This window comes from Hippocampus guttulatus, chromosome 1 (genome assembly GCF_054856545.1).
Source record: "Hippocampus guttulatus isolate MCC_2025c chromosome 1, RoL_Hgut_1.0, whole genome shotgun sequence".
In the NCBI taxonomy this organism is placed as follows: domain Eukaryota; kingdom Metazoa; phylum Chordata; class Actinopteri; order Syngnathiformes; family Syngnathidae; genus Hippocampus; species Hippocampus guttulatus.
Window position 1 is genome coordinate 19,524,567 of NC_141261.1, and position 11,635 is coordinate 19,536,201.

At 42.1% G+C, this 11,635-nt stretch overlaps 1 protein-coding gene across 1 annotated transcript; it reads right to left on the reverse strand.

The window, feature by feature from the left end:
• Nucleotides 1-3,401: 3,401 nt before the first annotated feature.
• On the reverse strand, nucleotides 3,402-11,246 carry atp6ap1a (ATPase H+ transporting accessory protein 1a). The gene is made up of 11 exons (XM_086117021.1): nucleotides 11,079-11,246; nucleotides 9,924-10,050; nucleotides 8,753-8,827; nucleotides 8,200-8,393; nucleotides 7,673-7,713; nucleotides 7,502-7,587; nucleotides 6,910-7,059; nucleotides 6,190-6,347; nucleotides 5,558-5,608; nucleotides 4,393-4,630; nucleotides 3,402-4,151 (listed from the first exon to the last, which is right to left on the reverse strand). Exons 1-11 carry the CDS (start codon nucleotides 11,195-11,197, stop codon nucleotides 3,942-3,944), a joined length of 1,449 nt encoding a protein of 482 aa, XP_085973147.1. The 5' UTR covers nucleotides 11,198-11,246; the 3' UTR covers nucleotides 3,402-3,941.
• Between the last annotated feature and the right edge of the window lie 389 nt (nucleotides 11,247-11,635).

Here is an 11,635-nt window from a genome sequence, read left to right on the forward strand (position 1 = left end):
CCTTGTGCTTGCATTTATTTTATTAGCTGGTCTTATTTTTGTTTTGGTCGTTGTCATGCTAACTTCTTAAGGACAGGATTACGGAAAAGTCTTTTGTGACATTTTGACACTTCATTGCATCATTTGTGAGCCTCTTTGCCGTAGCGATGCATTTCTATAAGATGGAACTACATAGTATGCATGTTTTGGTGTCATTAAGTATAGTATAGCATAATGTAGTGTAATGCAGTGTAATTTTGTCAAGTACAGTGTAGTGCAGTGTCGTGAAGAAAAGTGTAGGCTTAACTTCTTTTTACACTTCAATGACATTGAAAGAGGTTGACTAAATTGTGATATGCAGAAGGGACTCAATCTTCACATTGCGACTTCCTCAGCAAAGAATGTGTTTGATTGTTTCCATCTTTCAGACTGGAATCGATTATTTCTATTTCCATGTTTTCTTCTAGGGAAAAGCAATCGTGTTCAATCTTGTACTTCGAGTACAAGGTTTCGTCTCGGTTTAGCATGAACTAACTGTGCCCCCTGTTGTTGGGTAGTAAAGTAGTCAAAGCCATTAGCGAAACATAATTGCGGATAACCTCAATGACTCATCGCCTCCATTAGAAAGCACAATGACATGAGAAAAGTTCCAGGGCTGGTGTCACAAAAGATATACCCTGTATTACGTACGCAAACTCAAATTTTGACCTTGGGAAGTAATCTAACCAGTCCAACGCACTTTCCCAGCATTCGGTGCCACACCTTCATACACTCCTGAAAGGATTGTTCCAGGATCCGCCACATCTCCATCATCACGGTCATCCTAACGCTGCCCGAGTCTTCAAAATAAGCCACTTGACAACTCGCTCGAGCTTGTTAAAATATATATATATACCGGTATATATTTTCTAAAAAAAATAAAAACGTAGTCGGGAGGTTGTTCCAGCATGGCAGGGTTCTTCTATGCCAGGAACTGTCGAATTCTCAGTGCATCAAAAGCAGGTTCGTTGTAATCAAGCAGCCACGAGTTGTCCTGCCAAGCACCACATTTACCTCACCTCGCACAGTGTACGAAGTAATCGCCCCAAGATCTCTTTGGAGACCAGCCAGCTAACAGTCTGTCTTACACTAAAGGGGAAAACTTGTAGTTTTTAGTTTGGGTTTGAAACATATCTATCACGAAACCTGTCCTGGATTTTTTTCTGACATTCCTCTGTGTGCAGATTTTGGCTGCCAACACGATTTAAACTGTCATTGCCTGAACATGTGCACTGCTACTCACAAGTCTTTTATTTGCGTGCAGAATGTGTATTGTCGGTGCTAGAATGAGCGGAGAGTGTAACAGAAGTACAACACTTGCATTCATGCCATCAAACCATGAAAATTACGTCCTGTATCAGCAGCTTTGGCCAAAGCCTCATCATAATGCGACACTCACCCCCATTGGTCTCGTCAGTCCTGAGTACAGTCACGCAGTATATTGGACAATTGCGCCATCTACCGTTTTCTCAATTCAACTCGATTTACCGAGCTTTGAAAAACAATCATCGCTGCAAGTACAGTACACGAATATACGGAAGAGGATTAGGGCCAATGAAGAAAGAAAAAATAAGGTTGGCAAGATTCTCACTTTAATCTCTGACTGACTTTTATCTCAGAATTCTCACTTAAAAGTGAGGATTCTGACTTAAAGTCAGAATTCTGAGATTAAAGTCAGAATTCTGAGATAAAAGTCAGAATTCTTACTTTAAAGTCAGAATTCTGACTTTAAAGTAAGAATTCTCACTTTAAAGTCAGAATCTTGCCAAACTTATTTTTTCTTTCTTCATTGGCCCTAATCCTCTTCCGTACGAATAGAAAGTGCTGTACACCGAGTACAAAAATAGACACACAAAAACAAAGATAGTTGAAACAATGAATGAATAACATGAACACAATAAACACCATGAAACATTCAAACTAAACTGAATCGAATGCTGATTCTTAAGCCAAAGAACAAAAATGTCTTTTAAAACGAGTTTTAAAGATGGACAGATCAGGCGACTTGCCTCATCATTACTGTTAAACATTAAGCAAAGGAAGGGAAGGGAAGGAAAAAGCTCCGCTTTGTCCCCCTCGGTACCTCCAGTCGCGTCGAGTCCATTGACCCGAAGCACCACGTAGGTGCGCATGGGTTGGAGAAGCAGTCAGATAAGGTGGGGTGACGCCATTTAAAGATTTAAACACAAATAAAAGAATCTTAAAATGAACTGCAAAACGAACAGGGAGCTTGTAAAGGGAAGCCAGAATTTGAGTTACGTGCTCCCTACTACGAGCACCAGTTAAGAGGCGAGAAGCAGCATTTTGGATAACCTGGAGACGCTTGAGGGAGGACTAGTGTACACCATTTAAAACAAAACACATTTTGAAAAAGAAAAACTAAGCAAAAATGGATGAAAGAGATTAAAAGATGTTAAAAGCATGGCTGAACGGGTGAGTTTTAAGAAAGGATTTGAAGGATGTACTGTTGCGGATGTGTTGTGGGAGAGAGTTCCAAAGGGTGGGGCCGGCGACAGTGAAGACTCGGTCCCCCCAGGTTTTGATCTTGGTCACGGGGATGGTGAGGAGGTTTGCATTAGAGGAGCGGTGGTTGCGGGAAGGAGTGTATGGGTGAACAAGGTCGGAGAGGTAGGAGGGGGCCTGATTGTGAAGGGCATTATAGGTGAGTAGGAGCAGTTTAAACTGAATACACTGGGGGACGGGGAGCCAGTGGAGGTTTTTAAGGACGGGGGTGATGTGATCACGAGTGCGGATGTGTGGTGAGAAGGCAGGCGGCGGCATTCTGGATGTACTGTAGTTTATTGAGGAGTTTGGAGGTTGTACTGTAGAGGATGCTATTGCAGTCATCACGGCGGGAGGTGATGAAGACGTGGATGAGGGTTTGGGCAGCGTTGAAAGAGAGGGGCGCAGGCAAGAAATTCTCTTTGAGGTGCAAGAAAGCAGTTTGGGTGATGTGTTGGTCGAAAGAGAGATTATTGTCAAAAAGGACACCAAGGTTGAGACGGTGAGAGGAGGGGGACAGGGTGGAGTTAAATGATGTTGACATTATAGGGCCTATTTACTCTCCCTGATTGGCCCATTTCTTTGTAGTTTTTGGGGTTATACCATTCTACATTTGTCGCACTGTTGAATAAAACTGAAAGGAATTTTTTATATATAAATAATTTAGAAAATGTTTAATGACTGTATAACTATCGTTATTGTCAGGACCAGTGCTTTAAAACTGGCAATTTAAAAACAATTGTTGCCAGTCCGCGAACAGCATTTAATGGTCTGAACTGGTCCGTGACACAAAAAAGGTTGGGGACCACTGTTTTCTGACACAATGACGCTTCATTGCTTGTGAATGTTAGCTTTTCACCCTCACCCTGAATGAAAATAGACAAGGGAAAGCGCATTTATTATAGTTTAGTTTTTACACATACCAGTATTGACAATGAGTGCACATTGGGTCTTATTAGACTAAGAAATTATATCATACATGTCTAATTTCATTTCACAGATACTTTTACTGACATTACAGCACCTTCACTTCAGTCATCCAACAACATTAAAGCAGTTGACATCATAAACATTCTTCCCTTCTAACGGCAGTATGAATGAAACACACAAACACCTTCACCAATAAATAACATTTCACATTCGAGATTTCTTTCCCCGTATGGGACTAAATTACTCCAATAAGCATCAATTTGTGCACATCTTTTTTTCCCCTCAAGAATGACGATTACTTGAGCACAAAAAGATTTAGGATGGGGGGCGGGGGGACGGACCTTAGTTTACACCACAAACCAAAGACAGATGCAGGCAGGGGGAAGGTGGAAGAAGTCCTGTGAAATACAGGAGCAGGGACATGCTATTGTGTGGGTAGATGGAAAAACAAGAGCATGGTAACAAGGTAGGTGTGTAGATGGATGGAAAGCCTAATCCGTCTGCGGCACAGAGATAGCTGGGCCTTTGGGGTCGTCAAAGCGGTCCATGGTATGGAGCTGCATGATCATGTGAAGGCCGTAGGTGAGCACTAGGACCATGAGGAGGCTGGTCATCAAGCCCATCCAGATCCCAGGCGAGAAGAAACCGGCGCAGTCTGAGGCGTACGAGAATTTGCTGCCACTCACATTGAAGCCTTGAATCTGTCAGCACATGAGCACATGATTTATGGATTAATGTTTGGATTGGTACACGGACAGGAACAAAAAAAATAAATGTGGGACATAAAATGCTGTTTTCGAACACTTGAAGCGTAAACATTAAATATGATGTGAATGTGCTACGTGAGAAGTATACAGACATAAATATGTAAAGAAGCAGTGTATACAACATGAATATGTTGGAAAAATGCTACATGACAAATAAATCGACATTAGATCTTACTTGGAAGTCTTCAAACGCAACCCTCCACTGATTGGCCGGATCTTTGGATGAATGCGGGACGAGCTGTGGCCACTGGAAGCTGCTGACGGACTTGCAGCGGTATGAGTACTCAGCGGGGGCATAAATGTTCCTGCTGCCGTTAAACGTCGCTTTGGTGCCGTCGTACTCCAACTCGACGGCGTCCAGCGTGAACCAGCGACGGGCCGATACTGTGTAGTGGCGCTGGCTCATCGCAAAGCTGCACGGACACACACAGCCTTTTGCTTTTGACCTTGACTTTACTTGACCTTTTTTTCTCGTATAGTGTAAAATTGTTTAGTGTGCTGTAACGTAGTGTAATACAGCATAATGTAGAAAAGCTAAGTGGAGAACAGTATAGTTGAGTACTTCTCTATCACAGATTTTCACATGTCACAGGTGGGTCTCGAACGCTTACCCTGCGATAAATGGGTTTACACTGTAGTTATTCTGGACACTCAAGTATGTTGTCGTGTAGTACAGTACAGAGTAGTTTAGTACAATGCAGAACAGTAGCATAGTACTTTATACCATCTAAATCTAATGTATTACAGTGGTTCCTCGCAATATTGCGGTTTACCTTTGGTGGATTCGCCATTTTGCATTTTTTTTCAAATGCAAGTTTGCGTATTGTTTTTTGATAGCCTTTTTGAGCCTTAAAACACACAATATAATCATGGTAAAATAAAAGTGTCCTACTTCGCGGATTTCACATATCACGGGTTATTTTTACAATGTAATAAACCACGATAAACAAGGGAATAATTCATTCGTAATCTTATAGTATAGAATGGTACGGTATAGCACAGCATAGTATCATAAAGCTTTCATTCTGATGGCAGTTTCACCCTGAAAAAGATTATTTCAATTTATGGGGAAAGAATGTTAACGTCGCAGAACAGATTGTATTCCATCTTAGAGGTCTGAATGTACAGTTCAGAGTAGTAAAGTATTGGGAAAGTGAAGCTTCATGAAGCACTTGAGATATTTTTTACACCTCTAGATGGTGCTTTTGGTTGAAAAATAAAGGCTAGTGCAATGGAAATCTACTACATTTCCAAGAGTACCATCCTTAGCGGTCAAATATGCTTCATGAAGCTTAATTTATCCATCACTAGTTTAAAGTGGGTGTTTCAAGCAGACTCACATCAGTTTGAAGTTGCGGTGTCCAAGAATGTTCTCGTAATTAAGGGCCAGTCTAAAAAAAACAAAAAACAAAAAAAACAACAATTACAATTATGAAAATCACAATCACGAGGTCAAAATGAAAAGCCGCCTCATTGATCTATTTGCTTCCCTCAACCAGCAGAGGGCGGAATCAACTCAGTCCCTTGTTGCCTGAAGGCTGCACAGAACCCTTTTGAACATACTTAAACTCATTCGGTACCAGCCAATTCTGGACCAAGTCTGAAAAGACGTTTAAAAACGTCTTTGGGAGTGAATGAGTTAAGTGTTTTGCTGTATGTCCAAGAAGACTCTAATCGCCCCACGGGGATAAATAAAGTTTTCTGCATCTGAAGATCGATAGGAGGGAATGGCTGTATTCAATCAGACCTGAAAGAGAAAGTACTACAGGAGATGAAAGGGGCGCCCTTACAGGAACATTTGGCAAAGGCACCCAGAGACAGGAATTGCAGAATTTTCTAGAAAATAGCTAAGAATACGTTCAACAGGAAAAAAAAAACCCCCAACAAATTGGCGAATTCATGAATAACAAACCCCAAAAAGGAATTTGACACTTTTCAAAAAAGTCAAGGCGCGCCGATAGCTTTGCCTTACCTTGCTTTGGTTTTGTCGCAACTGGAACCGTGCAGCTTTGGACTGACGCCCTCACCGAAGGTGGACGGGGTGAGGTCGTGTGACTCCCAGCGGCCGCTGCGAAGGATGCTGACTGACAGACCTTGAGCCCACAAGAGGATGCAGCCGCTCTCACCCTCCTGCGCGCGCACACGCACGCACACGCGCACACACACAATTGGAAATACTTTCCATGGTATTTAATCATATTTTTTTGTGTTCTTGACAGGTCTGACATTGCTATTACTGAGTAAGAGTGATAGAAGAATTACCGGTAGTCGAATAATAGCAACACAGTAATCCCAATTGATGGGGTGCCATCTGGTGGCATTTTGGTATGAAGGAAGTCTCTTGAAGTGGGTTGAAATGAACGCTCACAGGAATGTCGAAATAAACAGTGCGTTGGTGCATTGCTGTGGCATCAAAAGACAATTGCAAAAGCTTTGGGAGGGGTGCCAATTGTTGGCAGATTTTTTCTATTCGGGGCTATGATTTCATGTCACAATTATCTGTGGCTCGGCCGTTGTCGGTGTCGACAGCACACAGGATTTTTTATGTTAAATTCTGAACATGGTGAACATTGTTCGGAAGAGACTGAATAAACTTAAATGAAAAAAGGTTATGTGTGGAAAAGAGGAAGAAAAGAAAATTAGGTTTTGTACAAGTTTAAAAAAAAACAAACAAAAAAAAAATACGAGAGACCTTAAACTCCACTGGAGCGTAGACACCAGCCTTCTCCTTCATTTTGCGCTGCCTCTCGCGCTCTCGCTCCCGATCTCTGTAGCCGCCTCTGGCCTGCAGCAGTGAGCGGCCGCCCACTAGTGCGGCCTCCATGGAGAGCGATGGTGACCCCTGCAAACAAAAACCACAAAAACCTGTCTCTCCTTCCGACATTACACATTAGCAAGTACTGTTATTCCTGTTGCTGTTTTTCGTCATTGTTTCTTCCCCCAAGTGTCAGCAATGCTGAAAGCATTCAATGGAATGCCTAATGGAATTCAATGCTGACATGCTGTTAGGATGAAGAAAAAAACAAAAACAAAAACTGAGATGGGCAGACGATGTTGCTTCATTGTGATATGTGCCAAACAATACACTGTCCTTTCCATTTGAAAAGAAGCATCTTTTTGTCCCTCCCTGACTCAATGTCTTACACCACAAATTTTAAGGAAGGGTTCTATAAAGGTTAAGAGCTGCAAAGGAACTGAGAAAAACTGAGGTGCTGAAGAGGCGATCTGTGTATCTGCGTAATTTAAATCTGAATTCACTGCCGTGTTTGGCCACGCGGGCTCACCCTAGAGGGGCGCAAGGCGGTGTAGATGGCCGTGTAGGGAACAGACTGGCTCTTCATCACACTCACCACCTGGCCAATCACCTCGTCTAAAGGAGGCAACAGGAACATGCTTGTTAAAAAGTCGGCCATTTTTAAAGCAACGACAACAAGCCCAAGTGAAAAGTGACTCACCGTTGCCGCTGAGAACTTCTTTGGCAGACATTAGATCTGAACTAAAAGCAAAACAAAGATACATTTTCACACTGGGCAGTCAAAACAAATCTCAGGGTGTGTGGGCGACCATCAGGTGTGCTGTAGGGAATGATTTCAATTGCACACACATCTGGACTAAAAAGTTACTGACTACAAAAAGCTTATCTTTGTTCATCTAGCTACGCCAGCGACACATAGCGACGGGTAAAAAAAAAAACACACACACACAAAAAAACCAAAACAATGAAAAGCTCTTCCACCAGAAGGTACAAAAGAATAAATAGCTTCGTGTTCAACTAAACAGGCCCAGATTTCACATTGAGTAAGAAGATTAGTAAGTAAAGTTTTAGATTAGATCACCTTTTTATTCCAGCATCTACAGTTTCCTCTGGGAGTAATTTTTGTTTGGTGGTGTCCTGTGAGATTTTTGTGCCCCGGCTCAATGAAGGTTGTGAAAACTGCATTAGAGGAGCAACCACTCATTGAGTTGTAGCCGGTGAACTGACCCGATATAGTAGGGCAGTCGGAAGACGAGCAGCGCCGGCGAGGAGGCGTTGAGTGTGAGCTGACTCAGCGTGTCGGGGTCCATGTATAGAGGGGAGGTTTCCAATTGCTCTTGCAGGAGACCAATCACTGCATTGGAGCCCGGCCAGGACACGGTCGGAAGCACCAGGGAGGAGGACGATGACCTCAGTGCACTCTTCAACAGACAGCTGATGTTAGCATCTGCCACTCAAAACCCTGCACAGTGTCCCTGTCCTCTTTTAGGAGACATACTATATGATGCACTGGTATTTATTTTTTTCAAGAGTTGTCAGGAATCTTAATAAAAGCTATCAAATTAACCAATACAATACGATGGATTGCCCAGTACTAATTTCCTTATTATTTCAAATGAGGAAAATTGCATCGAAATATCAAAATCAAGTTGTTATTGTCATCATTGTCCTCATTGTTTTTACATACAAAATGCTAAGTGCAATTGCAGGGTTCATGGAAAGTTACAGCAACATGAGGAGGAGGCAATGAAACACCTAAGTAGTAGTAACCTGAACCAACCTCCAGGTTGGGGAAAACGCTGTCCTGCTTATTTCCGAAAGCTCCTCCATACAGTGTGAAATCCTCCACGCTCATCTGGAGAAAAGACAACAGTGACCATCTTGTACATGTCGGCACATCTTATTCCTGCAACCACGAGCGTACGTACGGCGCAAAAATTAATCTGGCCGTGCTGAACGGGCGCTCTCTTTTAAACAAAACTTTTATGACCAATGACCTGATTTTAGACGACAATCTTCAACGTATTCTTTTATCAGAGACATGGCTTGGCACAGATGGTCCAGTTGTTCTCACCGAGGCTTGCCCATTAAATTTTAACTCTTTGTTTTCTACCTCTCCATCACTCCACTTCTTTTATTAGTGAGTCTTCCAGGTTTTAAATCGATTTTACATACGACTTGGAACAGATTTTTAATAACTGGTGATTTTAATGTGCATGTTGACGACATCTCGGACCCACTGTCCAGACAATCTTTCAACCTTTTAAACGGCATGTCTCACAGCCGACTCACAACTGGGGACACACCCTGGATGTGGGCATAATTTACGGCCTGTCCGTTGGCATGTCTTCTGTTATTGACCTGACCACTACTGTGTATATTTTAACATCGCCGGTTTTAATCAGCAGGAAGACCGAGGAGAACTGTGAGATTTTAAGATTTTAAAGAGCACTCCTGCTGAAATTTTACCTGCACCCTGTGATATTATTCATGATTATTTTAACAGGAATGAAATCAACACTAGATTTAGTGGCTCCAATTTTAACTAAAACTTCAAAAATAAAGACTGAGCAGCCATGGAGAAATTATTTTATGAAGAAGTCCAAAAGACAGTGCATACATTCTAAAAAAATCTAGAAGTCTCCACTAACACCAACAGATTCTCTCTGTTGGTGTCAGACCACTTCAGAAATAAAATCGATGTCATAAGATCCTGTTTTTTAGCTCATCAAAATGTACCGGTAAGTTGGGGGGGTGGGGGGGTGATATGAATCTGTGTATTTTGGGTGAGGGGCAGGGGTCCTCTTTTTATGCTGTAATTTACAAGTTTTAATTGCACAGCACTTTGAGTTGCATTTTCTGTATGAAAAGTACTACATCAATAAAGTTTGATTGCTTGGCAAGGACTGTTGTTTAAACATAATCAACAAAAGAATGTACAATGCACATACCTTGTCCTGAAGAAATAGCAGCACATTTCGGGGGCCGGCGTGGAGAGTTTTGTCCAGGTAACTGGTGAGTTGCTGCTGCTCCACGATGTGACCCGCTGCAGGGAGGGGCTGGTTTGCTTGGGGGGTCCTGTAGAAGATCCACGATCAGAATGAGAGCAGCAAAAGCACGATTGTCACAACCAACCCTTGTGTGATGCTTGATTCTTTCCTACACCAAAATTATGTCCTGCTGCATGTTAGACCATCAAAAAAAATAATAATTGTTTGCATTGATAAACATAAGACAACTCAAAACGCCATTGATTTCGGATGACTGTGCAGATTGGAACACAACAAGGTACTTTTGGTTTGGGGGGGTGGATTTTTTCTTGAGAATCAATTTCAAATGTTTACCATTTAGCCTATTGTGCAAAACCGAATAACTGTCAACCGTATTATCCGCAAATATAATGGAATCATTTTGTATAGCATGGTATGCTTTTATTGTCCATCTGCAATATGTGTGAAACCTACAGAAGGTTTAATTTCATTCACAAGGGCTGAAAAAAAGGGAATTCGGGAATAATATCTTGATTATTATTGTAAATGTACAGCTTTATTCTTATTCCACAAACGCAATATTAAACAGAAGACAATGTTTTTACAAGTGGGGCCACAGGAAGCCTAATATGTTAAAATGCATTTATAAATTGTTTTCTCAGCCCCTCTATATATCCAACAAGCAGCCTTTAGCCCCAGGAGTTCCCTTGGAGTCTCGCCTGGATGGAACATATTGCAACTGCATTTTTTTGCCTTTAATTGGCTTTTAAGAGTCTGCACTTTTTTAGTTTTACTTATGGTCGTTTAATCAATTAATAATTATAACTGTCATTTGTGCGGATTATATATATATATATGTATACACACACACACACACACATATATATATATGGCCTCATGGTCCGATTCATTCCCAAACAATTACACGCAATCCATCCATTCTCAATTGCGCGAAATGGCACGCCCGTATGATTTATGTGTCTCACGGCGGACATCTGAGCGTTTTTCACATAAGGATGCTAGGTGTCAGGTGGCTTACACACGGTCGTTGCGCCACAACCCCCAGTCCCTTGCAGCAAAAACAGACATGCCAAAAATGAACAAACATGGATTCACCATTGGTGCGTCCACAAGACGAGCGGCACCTGCTCCTCGCAGCTGCCCAGCAGGCCGAGCAGCAGGACGAGAAGGGCGGCGGAGATGCGACGAAAGATAAGCGTCCGGGTAGTCGCCATCTTCAGTTATCCCAGCGTGTGACGTCACGGGCAGTGGATGAAGAGACCGCGTCACTGCGCAATCTGGTTCGCGCAGCCGTCAAGTATTATTCCTCCCCCCGCCCCTCCCTAAAAATAAATAAATAAACAAATACATAAAACGAATAATGATCACCATAAGACTTTTGTAGCTGGAAGCTGTCTTAGGATCAAAATTTGTGGTTAAATCACTATTGCAAGGTGTAAATAGGGACCATCATTGCAATGTTTATTGTAACTGACTGTGATTGCCTCCCACTAAGCTGCTTTCTTGGAATACAGAAAACAGTATAAAAATGATCCATTTATGTTGTCTGTTTTCTTGCAGAAACTAAAGTTGCCAATCAGTGTTTTCTAAAATAGTCGCCAAAGGGTTTGAAAAGTCGCTAACTTGGCAAAGACTTGCTTTTGTAAACTGGG